Here is a 14360-nt window from a genome sequence, read left to right as displayed (position 1 = left end):
GGGAGCAACCTGGGCTAGTGAAAGATGTCTCTGCCCATGGCAGGGGCTGGAACTGGGTGATCTTTAACGTCCCTTCCAGCCCAAACCATCCTGGGATTCCATGTAGAGGCAGCAAAAGGCCACTGAACCAAGCCCATGTCAGTGACCAGAACCGGGCCGTGGGGTGGACCTGCCCCTGCCCACAGAAAGGCCGGATCCCCGCGGCTCGGGGGGTTGTTGGCGCGGCGATGCTGCCCCGGGGCCGGCACGGAGCGGTTTAACCGCCGGGAGCCCCTCGGCCGGGGCCGCTCCCTCGCACCTGCCCGCGCTGCGCTGCGCTGCCCGCCCTGGCCCGCAGGCGGCGCCGCGCGGCCGCCGTTGCCGTTGCCGCCCCCGCCCCGCGCCCCGGACCGCGGCGGGGCGGCCGCGCCCGGCGGAGCTGCCGGGGGAGGCAGCGGCCGGCGCGGCTCCCGCCCCGCCCCGCGTCCCCGCCATCCCCGCCCCGCCGGCCCCGCCCCGGAGGCCGGCACGCTGGCTCGCTCGCTGCCGGGGAACATGGCCGAAGTCGGGGAGGACAGTAGTGGGGCGCGGGCTCTGCTGGCGCTGCGCTCGGCACCCTGCAGCCCCGCCGCCGCGCCCCCTCCCGGGCCGCCGCCCCCGGCCGCGCCGCCCGCCGCCTGCGCCGGGCCGGTGCTGGCGCGGCTGCAGGGCCGCGAGTTCGAGTTCCTCATGCGGCAGCCGGCCGTCACCATAGGCCGCAACTCCTCGCAGGGCTCGGTGGACGTCAACATGGGGCACTCCAGCTTCATCTCGCGGCGGCACCTGCAGCTCAGCTTCCAGGAGCCGCACTTCTACCTGCGCTGCCTTGGCAAGAACGGCGTCTTCGTGGACGGCGCCTTCCAGCGCCGCGGCGGCCCGGCCCTGCAGCTCCCGCCGCAGTGAGTGCCGGGGGCCGGGGGCGGCGGGGCCGGGCCCGCTCCGCAGGGCAGGAACGGCCCCAGGGGCCGGAGAGGGACCCTCTGTCCCGGGGAGGGGACGTGGGGCTGGGCGGAGCGGGAGCTCCTTCGAGGAGGGGACGGTGAGGGGTCCCTCGCCCCACCGCAGACAGTGAGCTGCCTGTGTCCCATGCAGGGGATGTGGGTCTGCCAGGAGAAGGGTCTGAGGTGATGGTGAGGGGCCACAGCTGATGAAGGAAACAGGGGTCAGGGATCCCCCTGCCCACCAAGGGTCAGAGGGCATGGTGAGGGTGTGCCTCTGAAGAAGGTGGAGGGCTTGAGATAGCGGTGAGGGATCTCCTTGCTCACGGAGAGCCTGAAGGGACAGTTAAGGTCCCCTCCCTTGAAGCTGGTCACAGTGGGTGAGGGACACTCACCTGGTGGAGGGCCTGAGGTGGCAGTGAGGGACATCTGCCTGTTGACGACTTCAGCATCAACAAGGGATGTCCTCGCCTTCCCGGCCTTGCTGCTGTCCGTGGCTGACAAAGGGGTCATGTTCATTGGGACTGGGGCTGCTCACTCTGCGGGAACCATGCCTGGGGAAAAAGTGTGAAGAAGTGTGAGCCCCTCACTGCAGGGTATCACCCATGGTCATCGTCCTCCATGCCTGCCTGCAGACAGACTCATGTTCAACTGGTGGCCCTTAAAGGTTTCAAAAAGACAGAGAAGGAGGGACTCTCAGTGGGCTAGAACTTGCTACACCCAAGGCTTGTCTTTGTTGGAAAAGATCTAGTGGAAAAAGTTGGAAACCACTTTGCCAGAGTGCTTACTTAAGGGTTGGCAGGTTAGGTGTTGTTCCTGGTGCCTCTCTGGAGCAGCAGAAAAAAGGAGTCAAGCCAGGCTGGGAGTGATGCTGCTCACCAGGACAGCAGGTGCCCAAGGTGTCTTTGCTTCCTTAAGGAAGGGGAGAGAGGTGCAGAAGGGTTTGCTATGCTACCAGGGTCTGTGTTCTGTTAGACTCTCTTGCAGAAAGAAGAACGAGGTTGATGTTAAGCTATTTCTTCCTCTGAAAACATTGTTTATGGTTGCTGAGTACTGTCCAGCAACTGCCATGCTTCACCCCAGGGCAGCAGCATGGTAGTGGTGGGTGATGTAATTCCTGTGTGCATCTCCTCAGGTTGTACCAGACAGACTGTGCCTAATGCTCTCTCTGAGTGGAAACACGCTGTAAAGGAGACTGGGGGTTTGTTGTTTGTACAAAACATCTCTTTGCATCTGTCACGTTTTGGCTTTGGTACTGTTTACCTCCAGCACCAGGGTCCTGGAGTTATCCCTCTCTTGCCAGCCTGTCGCTCAGGGGAGGGTTTTTTAATTACTCATTTCCTCTGCAGGCTGCTTCATTTTGTATTTAGTAATTTAGTTATAGCTCCCTAGCTGCTCACTCTCTGCGGCGTTTTGGTTTGTAATGTGTTTCATTTTCTATAAGAGATGTCCTTTAGTGTCTGTTTAATTAATCTGGCTTTGTAAAACAAGACCACCTGAAGCCCTGGGCACTTCTGTTGTCATTCCCTCTGGCTCTGGTGTCTGTGCAAGCTCTCTCCTCCCTGCCCTTCTGTTTCTTCACTTGGTTAATTATAAGCATTGTGATAGAAAACTATGTCAAGCAGCAACCTCGTTGCTTATTTCTGTCCCCTTTGCTCCTGACTCCTGGAGTGGGAATGGCAACTTTCCTTCTGCATCCCTTTAAAGGGAGGAGTTTAATGTACACTTACAAACTGTACACAATAAGGCATCCTCATAGCTTGGCTGCTGTTTGAGCTACATAAATAAACTTGGTGCTCCTCCCTTTCTGACTTCCAGAGTAGGAAAATGTTTTGCATCAATCTAGAGGAATTTGCCCCCTTGCTTCTATCAGGTAGACAACTCCTTACTGGCCAGTCAAGGGTTTGTAACCCAGACCAGGAAGAAGAAAATCTTGTTGAAGCTTGGTGTACACAGTCTTGATTGAGGCTTGAAACTCTGCTGTTGTCTCATTATCTCCACTCTTGAAAAATCAGATAATTCCCTCCAAGTCACCCTCTTCACTTGCACACACACAAAAATCTCCTCTCCCCAGTAAACACAAAGTGCCATTTCTTTTCTGTGGAGAAGCCTGTGTGCTTCCTGCCAGCTGATGTCAGGAGTACAGAGTGAGGACAGGTTGTAGTACACAGACTTTACACGATGTTTTCTGCATATTATGGTAACACTCCTGCCCTGTTTGATACAGCCACACCTTCTCTGTGTACCAGCAGGATGTACAGTTTATATTAAATTTCAGGAATTAACGATCATTCCATTCAGTGTTTTAGAGGGAGGTCCTTGTGATGTGGGGAGCTCTTGCTGGTAATATTTTAAGAACCAGTTGTTTGCATGGTTGTCCTCCCTTTTTTTCCCCCCACACCTGTAAAGGACAGCAGAAATGTGCAAAGTGCTGTTTGCTTTGGACCACTGCAGTCACTGCTGCTGTTACATTACAAGCAAAGGAAATGCTTGTGCATCATGAGATCATGAATGGAAGCAGAGGGTTCCAGGAAAAAGCGTCTTTCAGTTGTAGTTCATACAATTGGCTAAAAAATAGTTGCTGAACTCATAAATTCTGTTTTCTGAGGTTCTGTCTCACTTCACTATTTCTGTATAGAACTTCTCTTTTCTAAGTTTAGAAGTAATTCCTGAAACGTACAGAAGATCTTGTCAGGAGGGGCGGGGAAGGAAGGAAAGGGGGAGTTCGAGACATCTCTTGAAGGCTGTACTTACCTCCTGTCTCAACAGCCCTACTCAAAATCGAGGGCTTTTGAAAATCTTTGTATCACTTCCTCCATCATCGTGGTGTGTGTGGATTATCTGCTGTAGCCAGGATTTTACTGCTGGGCAGGAGTATCATATTCCACAGCTGTGTTGTTATGGGAGGTTGTATTTCACAGCTGTGACGACATAACTATACCATATAATTAAACAATAATAACCAACAAAGAGGACATTTCCTAGAGGTTAATGACACTTAGGAACAAAGTGGGTGGAAGAGTGGAGGGCCTATGGTACAGCTGAAGATCCTTAATCAGTTTAATAAGTGCCACACTGCAGCAGACTTTACAAATATGAATCAAGATGAAATGATAGAAGTACTTACATCAAAAATAAGTGCTTCAAATCAAATTAAGGATTTGCTATAAACTCTTTTTATAGCTTGTGATGTTTTTTTAGCTGTGCTGGTGGGAGCTGGAAATCTGTAGATAAATATCTGGGTATTTTTCTATAAGAAAGAGAGGAACTCAAAACTACCAGGAGAATATGCACTAGATTTTAAAAACTATGGATACCAGAAAAAGTGCAAGATAGAGCAGGAACTATTAGCTGGAGTATTTTTTCCTGTTGAAGACAGTAGTTTCTTCAAATATACAGTGTAATCAGGTGTTTACAGGATCAGGCTAATGATGAATTATTAACTTTTTCTTTGTTGTCTTCAAAATTGACTCAGTTTTAAAAATAATTGGCAACAAGAAGTTAGTCACTTTCAGTAACTAAAACAAACATTTGTTTGGTTATTTATTTATTTTATCCCCCAGAACAGAAGGAACTGTTAGCAGTTGAAAGTTAAACTTGCTAACCTGAATTTTAATTAGCTATGAGTCAGGTCTTCAGATGCTCCTAAATACAAAAGTTCTATTGACTACAACCTGCAAATGCTGCTTGAGCATAGCCTGATAATAGCACTTGAGCCTTTTGAGCTGTGAGCTCAATAGATTGGAAAATGATGCTTGTCTGGGAACGTTTCATGGGATATTTGCTTATTGCTTCTGTGACCATTTAGAAATTTTGCAGTAGTGTAATTAATGGAGCCTGAAGTTGGCGTTTTTCAGTGTAAATGGATTGTTTCAGTATGAGCTTTCTAAGCATAAAAGCAAGTTTTTAAACCTGTAGTTCTTTTAGCATTTAGGAAATAAATGGAGGAGCTTTTTTAGTTTGAGAATAAATACAAGGGAAGTAAATATATGGATGTATGAAACCATATTAAAACACAGAGTTAAAATAAAAAAAATATGTATATAACCCCCATTATAAATTGAAAACTTACCATGCATGTCAAGTTTTATTAAGAGCATGCTGCTTTATTTATAATGGGATTTTTCTAGGTGCTCAATAAACTTGACAAAAATAAATACTTCAATACTCTGACCACACACCAAGGTGCTGATCCTGCAGAATTTTACCCGTGCATTAATCTTTCCATACTGTGAGTACACAAGTTCCCTTCGGTGTTTGGGTAGTGGAGGTGTCTCAGCAACTGGGGTTTAGTAATTAGAAAATGGAGAGTTAGATCCAGTTTCTTAGGGACATAGCTGTACAGTCTGTTAGCCAGAAACTCGGCACTAATTCAAGTTTTAAAAAATGCCATATTCTAGAAAAATGGAGATGTGCACAATGCACTGCAGTGTTTTGGTGACCTCACCAACCACTCGAGCTCCATTCTTGTGGTTGGAGCAATGCCATCACGGTGGGTACGAGGGAGGGTGTCCTTACATCTGGGGGCAGCTGCACACCCTGTGTGCACACACTAAGGAAATGCTTTGACCACATAACCACGACTGCAGAACTAGTTGTTTCTGAAATGCTGCATATGTATGTTGTCTCTGGTAACTCGTTAGGTAGTTTTGCTTCTTAAATATTGCATTATCTGCATTTGCAACTTTTCTTTTTTGTTCTTTGTTTGAAATACGCTGTTTGCTGTGCTACAGCTTGTGGATGGTGGTTTTACTCTTGCTAGAAACCCTTTAAAGATTTGCTTTCTTAGTGCTTCATCTTGTATTTTTCATGCTCTTACTTAATTTCAAAGACTGTCTTTGAGAACAGGTTTTTTTGGTGCACAGCAAGATGTGATAAAGGATTACCTGATTTTAATTATGGAATTCATGTCAAGTAATAATTTTTGGCTAAGCAGCTCAATTTGTCATGAGTTATATTAAACGTTTAAGGGAAAGTTTCTCTCATGTGAAACTGCTGCTCAATTTGTTGATTCAAAAATAGCTGTGCTGTAAGTCAGGTTGTGAGTATAAACTAAGGTTATGCAAAACTCAGTGTATGTCCTTATGGATTCTTTTAAACCAGGCTTGTTTCAGCTTAGCTGATGTGTTGATTATGAAAAGATGAATCTAACGAGAACATGCCACACTTGTCTTGTACAGTTTTGTGTGGAGTCTCAGCTATAAAGTCATAAATGTGGATTCAAGTTGTGCTGGTGTAACTTCTTTGTGCTAGCAAACTCTTAATCATGGCATGTATCCTTAGGTGACTGTGGGATCCTTCCTGTGGGTACTGTTGTGTTTTCATATAAATCTAGAGGATGGATGAGTGTGAAAGTTTTTGCTTTTCTGAAAATGGGGACTAAAAATGATGAAATCTGTAGTAATTCATATCTTAGTTATTTAGGTGCCAGCTGTGTGAGCATACTCACTGTAGAGCATCTGTCCTGGTAACAAATCAAAATATGCTGTTTGCTTTTTTTTAGCCCCCCCTTCCCCCGCCAAAAACGTGATAGGCAGCCTTGCACTGAATCATTGAGAGCATAAATGACAACCAGATTAATGTGCTTGTTGTCTTTGTAAGCAAGCTCCCAGTAACTGCTCCGCTGGCCATTTGGCGTCAGAGCTGTTCTGTGGGACGCCAAATTCTCTTGCTCGGTGTTGCAGTTTCCTGGAGGAGTAGATGTGGCAACAGGATGTTGGTAGAGAACAGGAAACTACTTGAATTTGCCACTTATGCCATGCAAATAAAGGCTTATTGCTGGCCCAGGTGTGGTAATTAGTGTCTGTTGTTGAGAGGAGTTCGTGCAGTGGTGGCAGAGAGCGGAGCCGGAGAGGGTTTGGGGGCTGCTGTGTGACAGCGGGGTGACAAAGGGGACAGGCTGGTGAGGTGCTTGTTAAACCACTCCGATCTGACAGTTCCCTCCAGCTGGCTTTCGTATTCTGGGGGGATCTCTGCTAGCACTCAGCTCCATATCAGCTCCTCTGGCATGTGGTGATTTACTTTGAGCTCCTTCTAGCTCGGTGTCTGAGCAGTGTCTGGGTGTTCTGCCGTCAGAGCGACGGGGCTCTGTAACCAGAAATGCTTCACAGACCAAGCTTGACCTCACTGCTGGTTAGACATGATGAGACAGCTTTCCTTTCCAATCCAAGTGGAAATGTGGTTAAAAAAAGAAAAATCATGTGCTTTTGAGCTGGTGGTGTTAATGAAAAGGGAGAAATTTTCTCATATGCTTTTAGTACAGATTCTTTCTTTTTCATTAATAGCCATCCAGAGCACAGAGGCTTCTCTCACATGTAGCCATGCCCAACATCAGCTTTGTTTTATTATCTTCGGTTCAGTCCCTGTACATCCAGGAGTTTCCTGAGGTTGCAGACTCATGACTAGGATATCCACTGTAAAGAAAGAAAAGTATGGAAGTGAAATGTGCAGTAAAGCTTAGTCCACGATGTATCAGGTGGTGGTCTTTGTTCTCTTACTGTTGCATATGCTTTGCAACAAATGCCTAAGAAGTCCCTTGAGCTTCTGCAGTGTTTTCTGACAGGTAAACTTAGGTTAGAATGTTGTTTTATGCATCTGAAATGGCTGATGGGCCCTTATGTAACTGAATGCAAGACTGAACCCAAGGAAAATGTGGAGCTGAAGGTCTGAGTGTCATTTTGCAGTGATTTTTTTGGATTTTTTTTTTTGGACAAATTTGTAAGATGAAAAAGCTGAAGCATTTTTTTTCTGTCTCCTGAATGTGAGCTATGACAAGACATCTTGATGTACTTCCAGACATGGTTAATCGACTAATTGTGAGTACAAATTATTGTCTGGTCTTAATGCATTCACTTCAGTCAATAATTGAGTATTAATCACTGAACTGTTTTTTCAAGTATTTATAAGTCTCCCTATTTCAGTTGACTGCAGACTCCTCATAAAAGCAGATTGATGAGATGCTTATAGAGCAGATGAATTTCTCCCTTAAGTAAATCTGAGTGAAAATTTCCATCCAATTGTATATTCTTTGTTTTCATAGTACAAATACAATTTTACTGACGCCTATTCACTCTTGTCCACAAATGTTTTTTGCTAGTAATTCACATCTTTGGTTTCTTCAGAACAACTCAGTAAATGCATGTGTGCATTCCTTCTGCATGGCACTTAATTTTTATGAAATACATATTTTATTGGACAGTAAAACATTTAAGTATCTTAATGGCCTAATTAATACTCTGTATCCACTTCTGTCATGTGTATTTTGCTCTTCGTTATCCTTCTGCTTCTTTTTCCATGTCCTCGTGCATTTTTTATCATAAAAATTTCAAGCAGTCTTGAGAGAGCAGTCTATTACAAGGCTGTTCTTTGAATATTCAGCAATTCTAAGATTTGATTGATAGTCCCTTCCCTCCCATCCTGTCTATTTTTAGTAACTTAAAAGTGAGTTTAATTTCTTGGGTTGTCGTTTGTTGTATATGCGCAATTTACTTTGGTGGTTTTCCTCCCTCCTTTAAATGTACCAGATATGTAATTTTCATGTTCTTTGAGGATATCTTGACAGTTGGGGAGAAATAATGTAGAAGTTAATTGGGAGCTCTGCCTTAGCTGAAGGAGTAAAGATGGACAGTCTTTGTCTGGTTCTGTTAATATATGCTGTGTGATTAGGATAAGAGGAGGAGTAGAAGGAAACTTTCAGCACACTGTTAGCACTTATTATCCTGCTCCAAGAATCTTCTAGCATAAGAGCCTGTTTTCATGTAAAAGTGCAATCCGCTCCATTTTTTAGGACAGAATGAGGAGACAAAAAGCCTTGCAGAGGTGGTGTAAGCACAGTAGAAAAGGATGTCCCTCCATCTCTCTCTGAAATACAACCTTGGAACTGTACCCCTTTTTTCTGCTTCATGCCACTTCAAGGAGAGCTTTGGGAAATCTTCCCACACAAACTGTTTTAATCTTCTATCTCCCTTTAGGCCACATACAGAAGCCACCAACAGTTTGTCTAAGCAGGACTGGACTCCCTGCAGAGCCAGTTTGTGCACTTGCTGAAGGAATTGTTCTTGAGCAACTTCAGGCCTTTCCTCTCTCGAGGGCATAAGAACTCTGGACTCTTACACACTCGGAATCCTGATTGTGTGGGAGGAGAAAAGGACTAGACACAGAAAGCAAATTTTGTTTCTATCTGATGGGTAGACCAAAAAAGATTTTGCTTTTCATATTCAGTTTGAGGCGTAACCCAAACTAGTAAGGGTAGGCTCTTGGTGTGGGAGATGTGCCAACTGCTATTTATTTATTGATCTTGTTCCTTTTTTTACTTGTCTCATGGCTGGCGTAAAGTGGTGCTGGTGGCTGCCTGCCCACCATGCGTAAAGGGGTGTTGACTGTCAACAAGCCTGGCAATTGGGTAGCTTTGCCTCCTGCCTTGTCCATTCAGCTGGATAATTACTATGGCTCGTCTTTTCCCATGTCTCCCTCAGACACCATCTAATGAGACAAGATAATGAAACTGTTTTAGTCCTGGGAAGACCTGCAAAGGAAGTCAAAGGCTGGCTGCTAATGCCTTTATGGAATATTAAGGCAAGCACTGAAGTTTCCTTCAGGCATAGGAATTCTTAGGAGAAAATCCCTGATTGTTACTGGTTCAATAAAAGGATTGCTATCATTTTTTGTGTGTATTTTGTGTAAACAAGGCGTATGCAAACTGGCTGTTGAAAATAGGCACAGTCAAGTGATTTAAACTTGCACATCATCTGTTTACAATCATGTGTCCCAGAGCAATGCTCACTGCAAACAGCCATGGGATGAAGTTGGGAAACAAGTTTGTTTTGATGGATATTGATTCTGAATCTGAGGTCCCTAGTCTCCAAGTGGGTTCATCCTCTTCTCTAGGATGCTACAGTTTCTTCTCAATTTCTTCCTGCTTTGTTCTCCATTGCAAGAATGAGAATTCCTATTAAAAAAACCTATTGCAGAGAAGGGCCAGAATTGTGTTCCCCAAAAAGCTGATACTGCAAACTGTGAAGTTCGTATAAATCTTCCAGGTAAGGTACATCCGTTAAAGTAAAATGTTTCCCTAGTTCTGTATATTTTCTTGAAGCAAAGGAAAGGGAGTATTAAACTATGCCAGTAATATGACAAGGTAACTCTCTAAAATGTTCCTAATTTAAAAATAATGAAACCACTGTGGTGACAACTTCCACATGTGCTGCGTTTTGCAAGGGTCGTTGTCACTTCGGTTGGTTAAACTCTTTGCAAGGATTAAACCCCTCAGCACAGTTGTATATACTGGCAGGATTTAAAATACCTTAGAAATCTTGTGATTGTTTTATATTGTTTGCAGTCTTAAACCATGTCCTGCTAGGTGGTCTTTCACAAGCCAATTTGGTGCATCATCATCTGAATCATAGTAAAATTATTCTCTTCTTTAGTAGAGGGAGGGAAGGTTGTGCCTGGGATTCTCTTTTAACCTTTATTTTAAATGTCAGTATTTGGAAGGATGCAGGTGGATGTCACTTTTGTAGGCACTTGTGTAAGAGGCTCTGTGTTGCCCCAAATGTTTATTTGGCTCTGAGTCTAGAAGTTGTCAGCTTTTAAAACATTTAAACTACCCTCAGAGCTGTTTTAAAACAGTAATCCTGGCTTCCTCTACTGGGTATTGAATGGGTTGTGAAATGTCTTCAGAGGGAGCGGAACGGACTTATGTGAACATTTTGCAAAGTCTTAACTCCATATGGGTACTTTTTTATAACGTACATAAATAGTACATTAGCTTTTCCAAATCACTTTCTAAATGAACTGAACCAGCCTCAAAGGAAAATACATCATAGTCATGCTCTGCGTGTTAGAGCCCTCTTAGAGAGTCTGATTGAATTCAAAGGTTAGTACCATCCCACACACAGGCTTTTTCTGGCATATATATGTGGAAATTAGGATTTTTTCCTGAGCTTTACTGAGGTGATTTTGTTTTGCACAGCCTTCCCTAATGTGTTTATAGGTAGTTCCCTGGCTTTGGAAGGGTGAGTCTACTAAATGGCTTGTGAGACCTTTCAAGGTATTGGGCTGGCTACTTGAAAGCAAACCCTACTAAGATGAATGGCCCATTAGAAGAAAGTTGATGGCATTGTAAATGAGTTTTTACATGAGAATCAAACTGCTCTAGTGTATCCAGCAAAGATGCTGAAACAAGTGCCTCTCTCTGAAAAGGTTATTAGGAGATTTTATGAACTGCTATTTTAACGATTAGTTTTCCCTTATTCTCTCGGGTATAAAAATTTCCCAAGAGTCTGGATACTTGTACTAATAAAGGAAGAGTCTTCTCAAAGAAATGGAGTTAAAATGAAAATGGGGATAGAATTGAAGTTGCTGCTTGCTTGTGGCAGCAGTGGACAGACTTGTGTGGTGAAAGGGGCAGGATCTGCAGCCAGCTGAAAGTTCCATGGCAGTTAAGCAAAGATTTAAAATTCTTGGTATTGAGTGAGGTATGGAAATGAATAACCAGTGCTTCTTGTAGAGGCCAATTGTGGCCCTGCAGTTAGTTCCATGCTGTCAGTACACATTTAATTCTTGGTGTACTGTTTAATTTCTTATTGAAAACAGAACTCTGTGTAGAAGCTGGTATAGGGAAGTTCCTCTGAGCGTGGGTGCAGGTGGGGCTTTTTTTTGGCACTGAGGTAGGTGTTAATTGTGGTTTATGATTGAGGGGGAAACATAGTTGAGTGTCTCTGCCAAGATGCGCAAAGAAGGAAAATAGTTAATATTGACCTTTTTCATTTTAACCAAGATCAGTGGGACCAGCAGAGGCTTGGAAAACCTCTCAGAAGGGCTCTTGAATTTCACAGAAGCAGGGAAGGAGTGAGAGGTGGTGGCAAAGGCTGAGTCACTTCTTGTGGTCTCTGCTGTGGTAGAATGGAAGCCAGACTTAGGCTCGTATCTTAAGTTTTATCTTGGAGCAGGGGAAAATTGAGTGTGAATGGGGGCTAGGCAGCCTTTTCTGGTGCAGAAACACTGCACCAGAAAGGGGGTAGATGTGTGTGTATTACAGAGCTGGTGTTGGGAATTTCTGTGACATCTCTGAAAAGTAATGTCAGGCTCACTGCCTGGTGCTGCCAGAGTAGCCACGGTCCAGGAGTCTTGAAGCAGCCAGGGGCTACATGTTGTCATTGGGATTGGGAGCTGTGGTTTGGCAGTGCTCCCTTAGGCCTGGGGAAAGTGGGAAAAGAGAAATCCTGCAGGAAGGTGAGACACATCAGACCTCTAAGCCCTTGTAAGGGCTAAGCAAAACATGCTCCTGATCCAAGACTATGCAGTGTCTGCCATTTCAGCCTTAGAGTGTAGAATTTGATGTTTAAGGAAGGATCAGTGCAGGATGAGGTGGCCAGAGCAGAACACAGAATTAAGTGTCATCCTGCATTGTTTCGTAAGAGTTGCCTCTCACTGTGCACTCGAATTAACTTAGTGGGACAGCAAGTTACCATGGGGGTGGATGGACTAACCTTATTTATCACTCTACTATATTTTCCCAATACCATAAAACCTTGGCTGCTGCCAAGCACACACTTGAAATGTATTTATCTCCACAGAGTGCTTTTCTCTTTGGAACTTCTGTTCCACTCCATAGTTCTGCCAATTTGATCTGTACTTCAGCTTTGTTTAGTGGCTGTTATCTGGTGGGGTTGGGATTTTGTTTTGGTTTGGCATTTTTCATTTGAAACATCTCATTGGGATCTAAACTGAAGCTGCTTTAGAACTGAACACTTGGATGTGATACTTACTTTTTTTACCAGTGTTGTCAGAGTGACAACCATCTAAACGAAGCTGTGTGTCCTCTGAATAAGTCCCAGACTTCTGGGAATGAAGAGTCCTCCAGGGCTTTGTGGAGATGCTGCCTTAAGACACATTTTAGCTCTCTGTCAGAGCAGGAGTGACAAGTGTGATGTTCATTCTTCCAAGATGGACACTGGCTGAACAGGACTGAAATCCCCACTTCCATGCAGCCTGTCTTACAGAGGTCCATAGAGGCCAGTCATGAATAGAAGTTGTTCAGAAGTGTTTGAAATATTAGAGCTACTTATTCTGTCACCCAGTCTAAACAGCTACCCAACCCCATGATAAACGGGGTTAAAATCCCTGGAGAGATCCTGTAAATCCTAAATATACATTTACCACATGAGCAAGGTGGGCTGCAGTTGCAGAGAGAAACAATTGATGCTGTTGCCCATGTTGATTTTTGTGGCTCTGGCATGTGTGGTGAGCAGGAGAGGAGTTAATTTTAGCTTGATTAGCAACACAGAAGGGAATCAAGATGACTGTTGTAAATGGCAGTGGGATGAGATCAATGAGGGTAGTTTATTTCCATGCATCTAAGTGGGTGTTCTAAGCAATTTAATTTTTCTTTTTTGTTTGTTTTTAAGAGAACCAAGAATGTTAATGCATTTAGTCCTTGAAATCCTTCTGGGGCTGCAGTTCTGGATACTTTATTGTTGTTGCATGGTCATTGCTTTAAATGAACACCAGGTGCTTGTGTTCTGTTCCCCAGCAGTTGTTTCCCTGCTCTCTGTTACCTGGCTCAGCAGCAAGTGGTGAGTGATTCTCGGTACTGCACTCTCCGTTTTTCTCCTACTCACCTTTGTTTATATTCTGGAGCATGTTCCCAACTGTTTATGATTAAACATTGCTCAAACAGCCAGGTTAAGATTTATTGACACAAAGGAGGCTGGGAGGAGGGAGTGGCTGGCTGGTCATCTGTGTCTACTTCCAGCTGATAGTGATGTTATTGATGTTGTCCACGTGTCTGTGCAATGGCTGTGGTGCGTCACAGAGGCTGCTGTCCAAAAACACCAGCAAGGGACTGATCCTTGTCAGCACAGCCTTCTTCCCTTTGTGTGACACAGTAAAAGCCTCGAGCATGGCAGTTTGTGTAGGTGATGCACTCCTTTCTCTTCAGCTTGGCTTTCTGGAAACATCCCATGGCTCTTGAGGAGGGGACCTCTATTTTTCTCTTGGTAGGAGAGGCTTGCTGATCTCCACAGAAAGAAGTCAGGATTTGAAACATGCTAAAAGGGTTGTGACCTATAGGAGTTTTAAGCAGTTATCCTTTTAAAAAAGACATCTTGAAAAACAATGCTGTTATATGGAATGCAAGGAAGTTCAAAATGGAAGATTGGAAAGTGAGCACTACTTAGGAAAATAAATTAAAATACAGAAATACTAGCGTTAAAAAGAGACTGAGTTCAATAAAAAAAAAGCCTTCTCTGAAACTAAAACAATTTTTTTCCTGGCCCTTCTTAGCTATGTACAAACCAGATAACTATTCAGCTTTTGAAGTGTCTGTATGTAGCATGTTAAGTTTTGGTTATTTATTTTCAAGTCACGGATACTGATAATTTTCAAGTTTTAGGAAAAAAATTA

At 44.3% G+C, this 14360-nt stretch overlaps 1 protein-coding gene across 1 annotated transcript in view; it reads left to right on the top strand.

Moving 5' to 3' along the window:
• Positions 1 to 534: 534 nt before the first annotated feature.
• Positions 535 to 14360, top strand: part of FOXK1 (forkhead box K1) — a 56676-nt gene continuing 42850 nt past the window's right edge. The window contains exon 1 of the mRNA XM_069029593.1: positions 535 to 917. Within this exon, the coding sequence (XP_068885694.1) occupies positions 535 to 917 (383 nt within the window). The remainder of the gene's footprint in view (positions 918 to 14360) is intronic.

The sequence above is a fragment of the Aphelocoma coerulescens genome, chromosome 14 (assembly GCF_041296385.1).
Source record: "Aphelocoma coerulescens isolate FSJ_1873_10779 chromosome 14, UR_Acoe_1.0, whole genome shotgun sequence".
NCBI lineage: Eukaryota > Metazoa > Chordata > Aves > Passeriformes > Corvidae > Aphelocoma > Aphelocoma coerulescens.
This window is presented reverse-complemented; position numbering and strand designations above follow the sequence as displayed.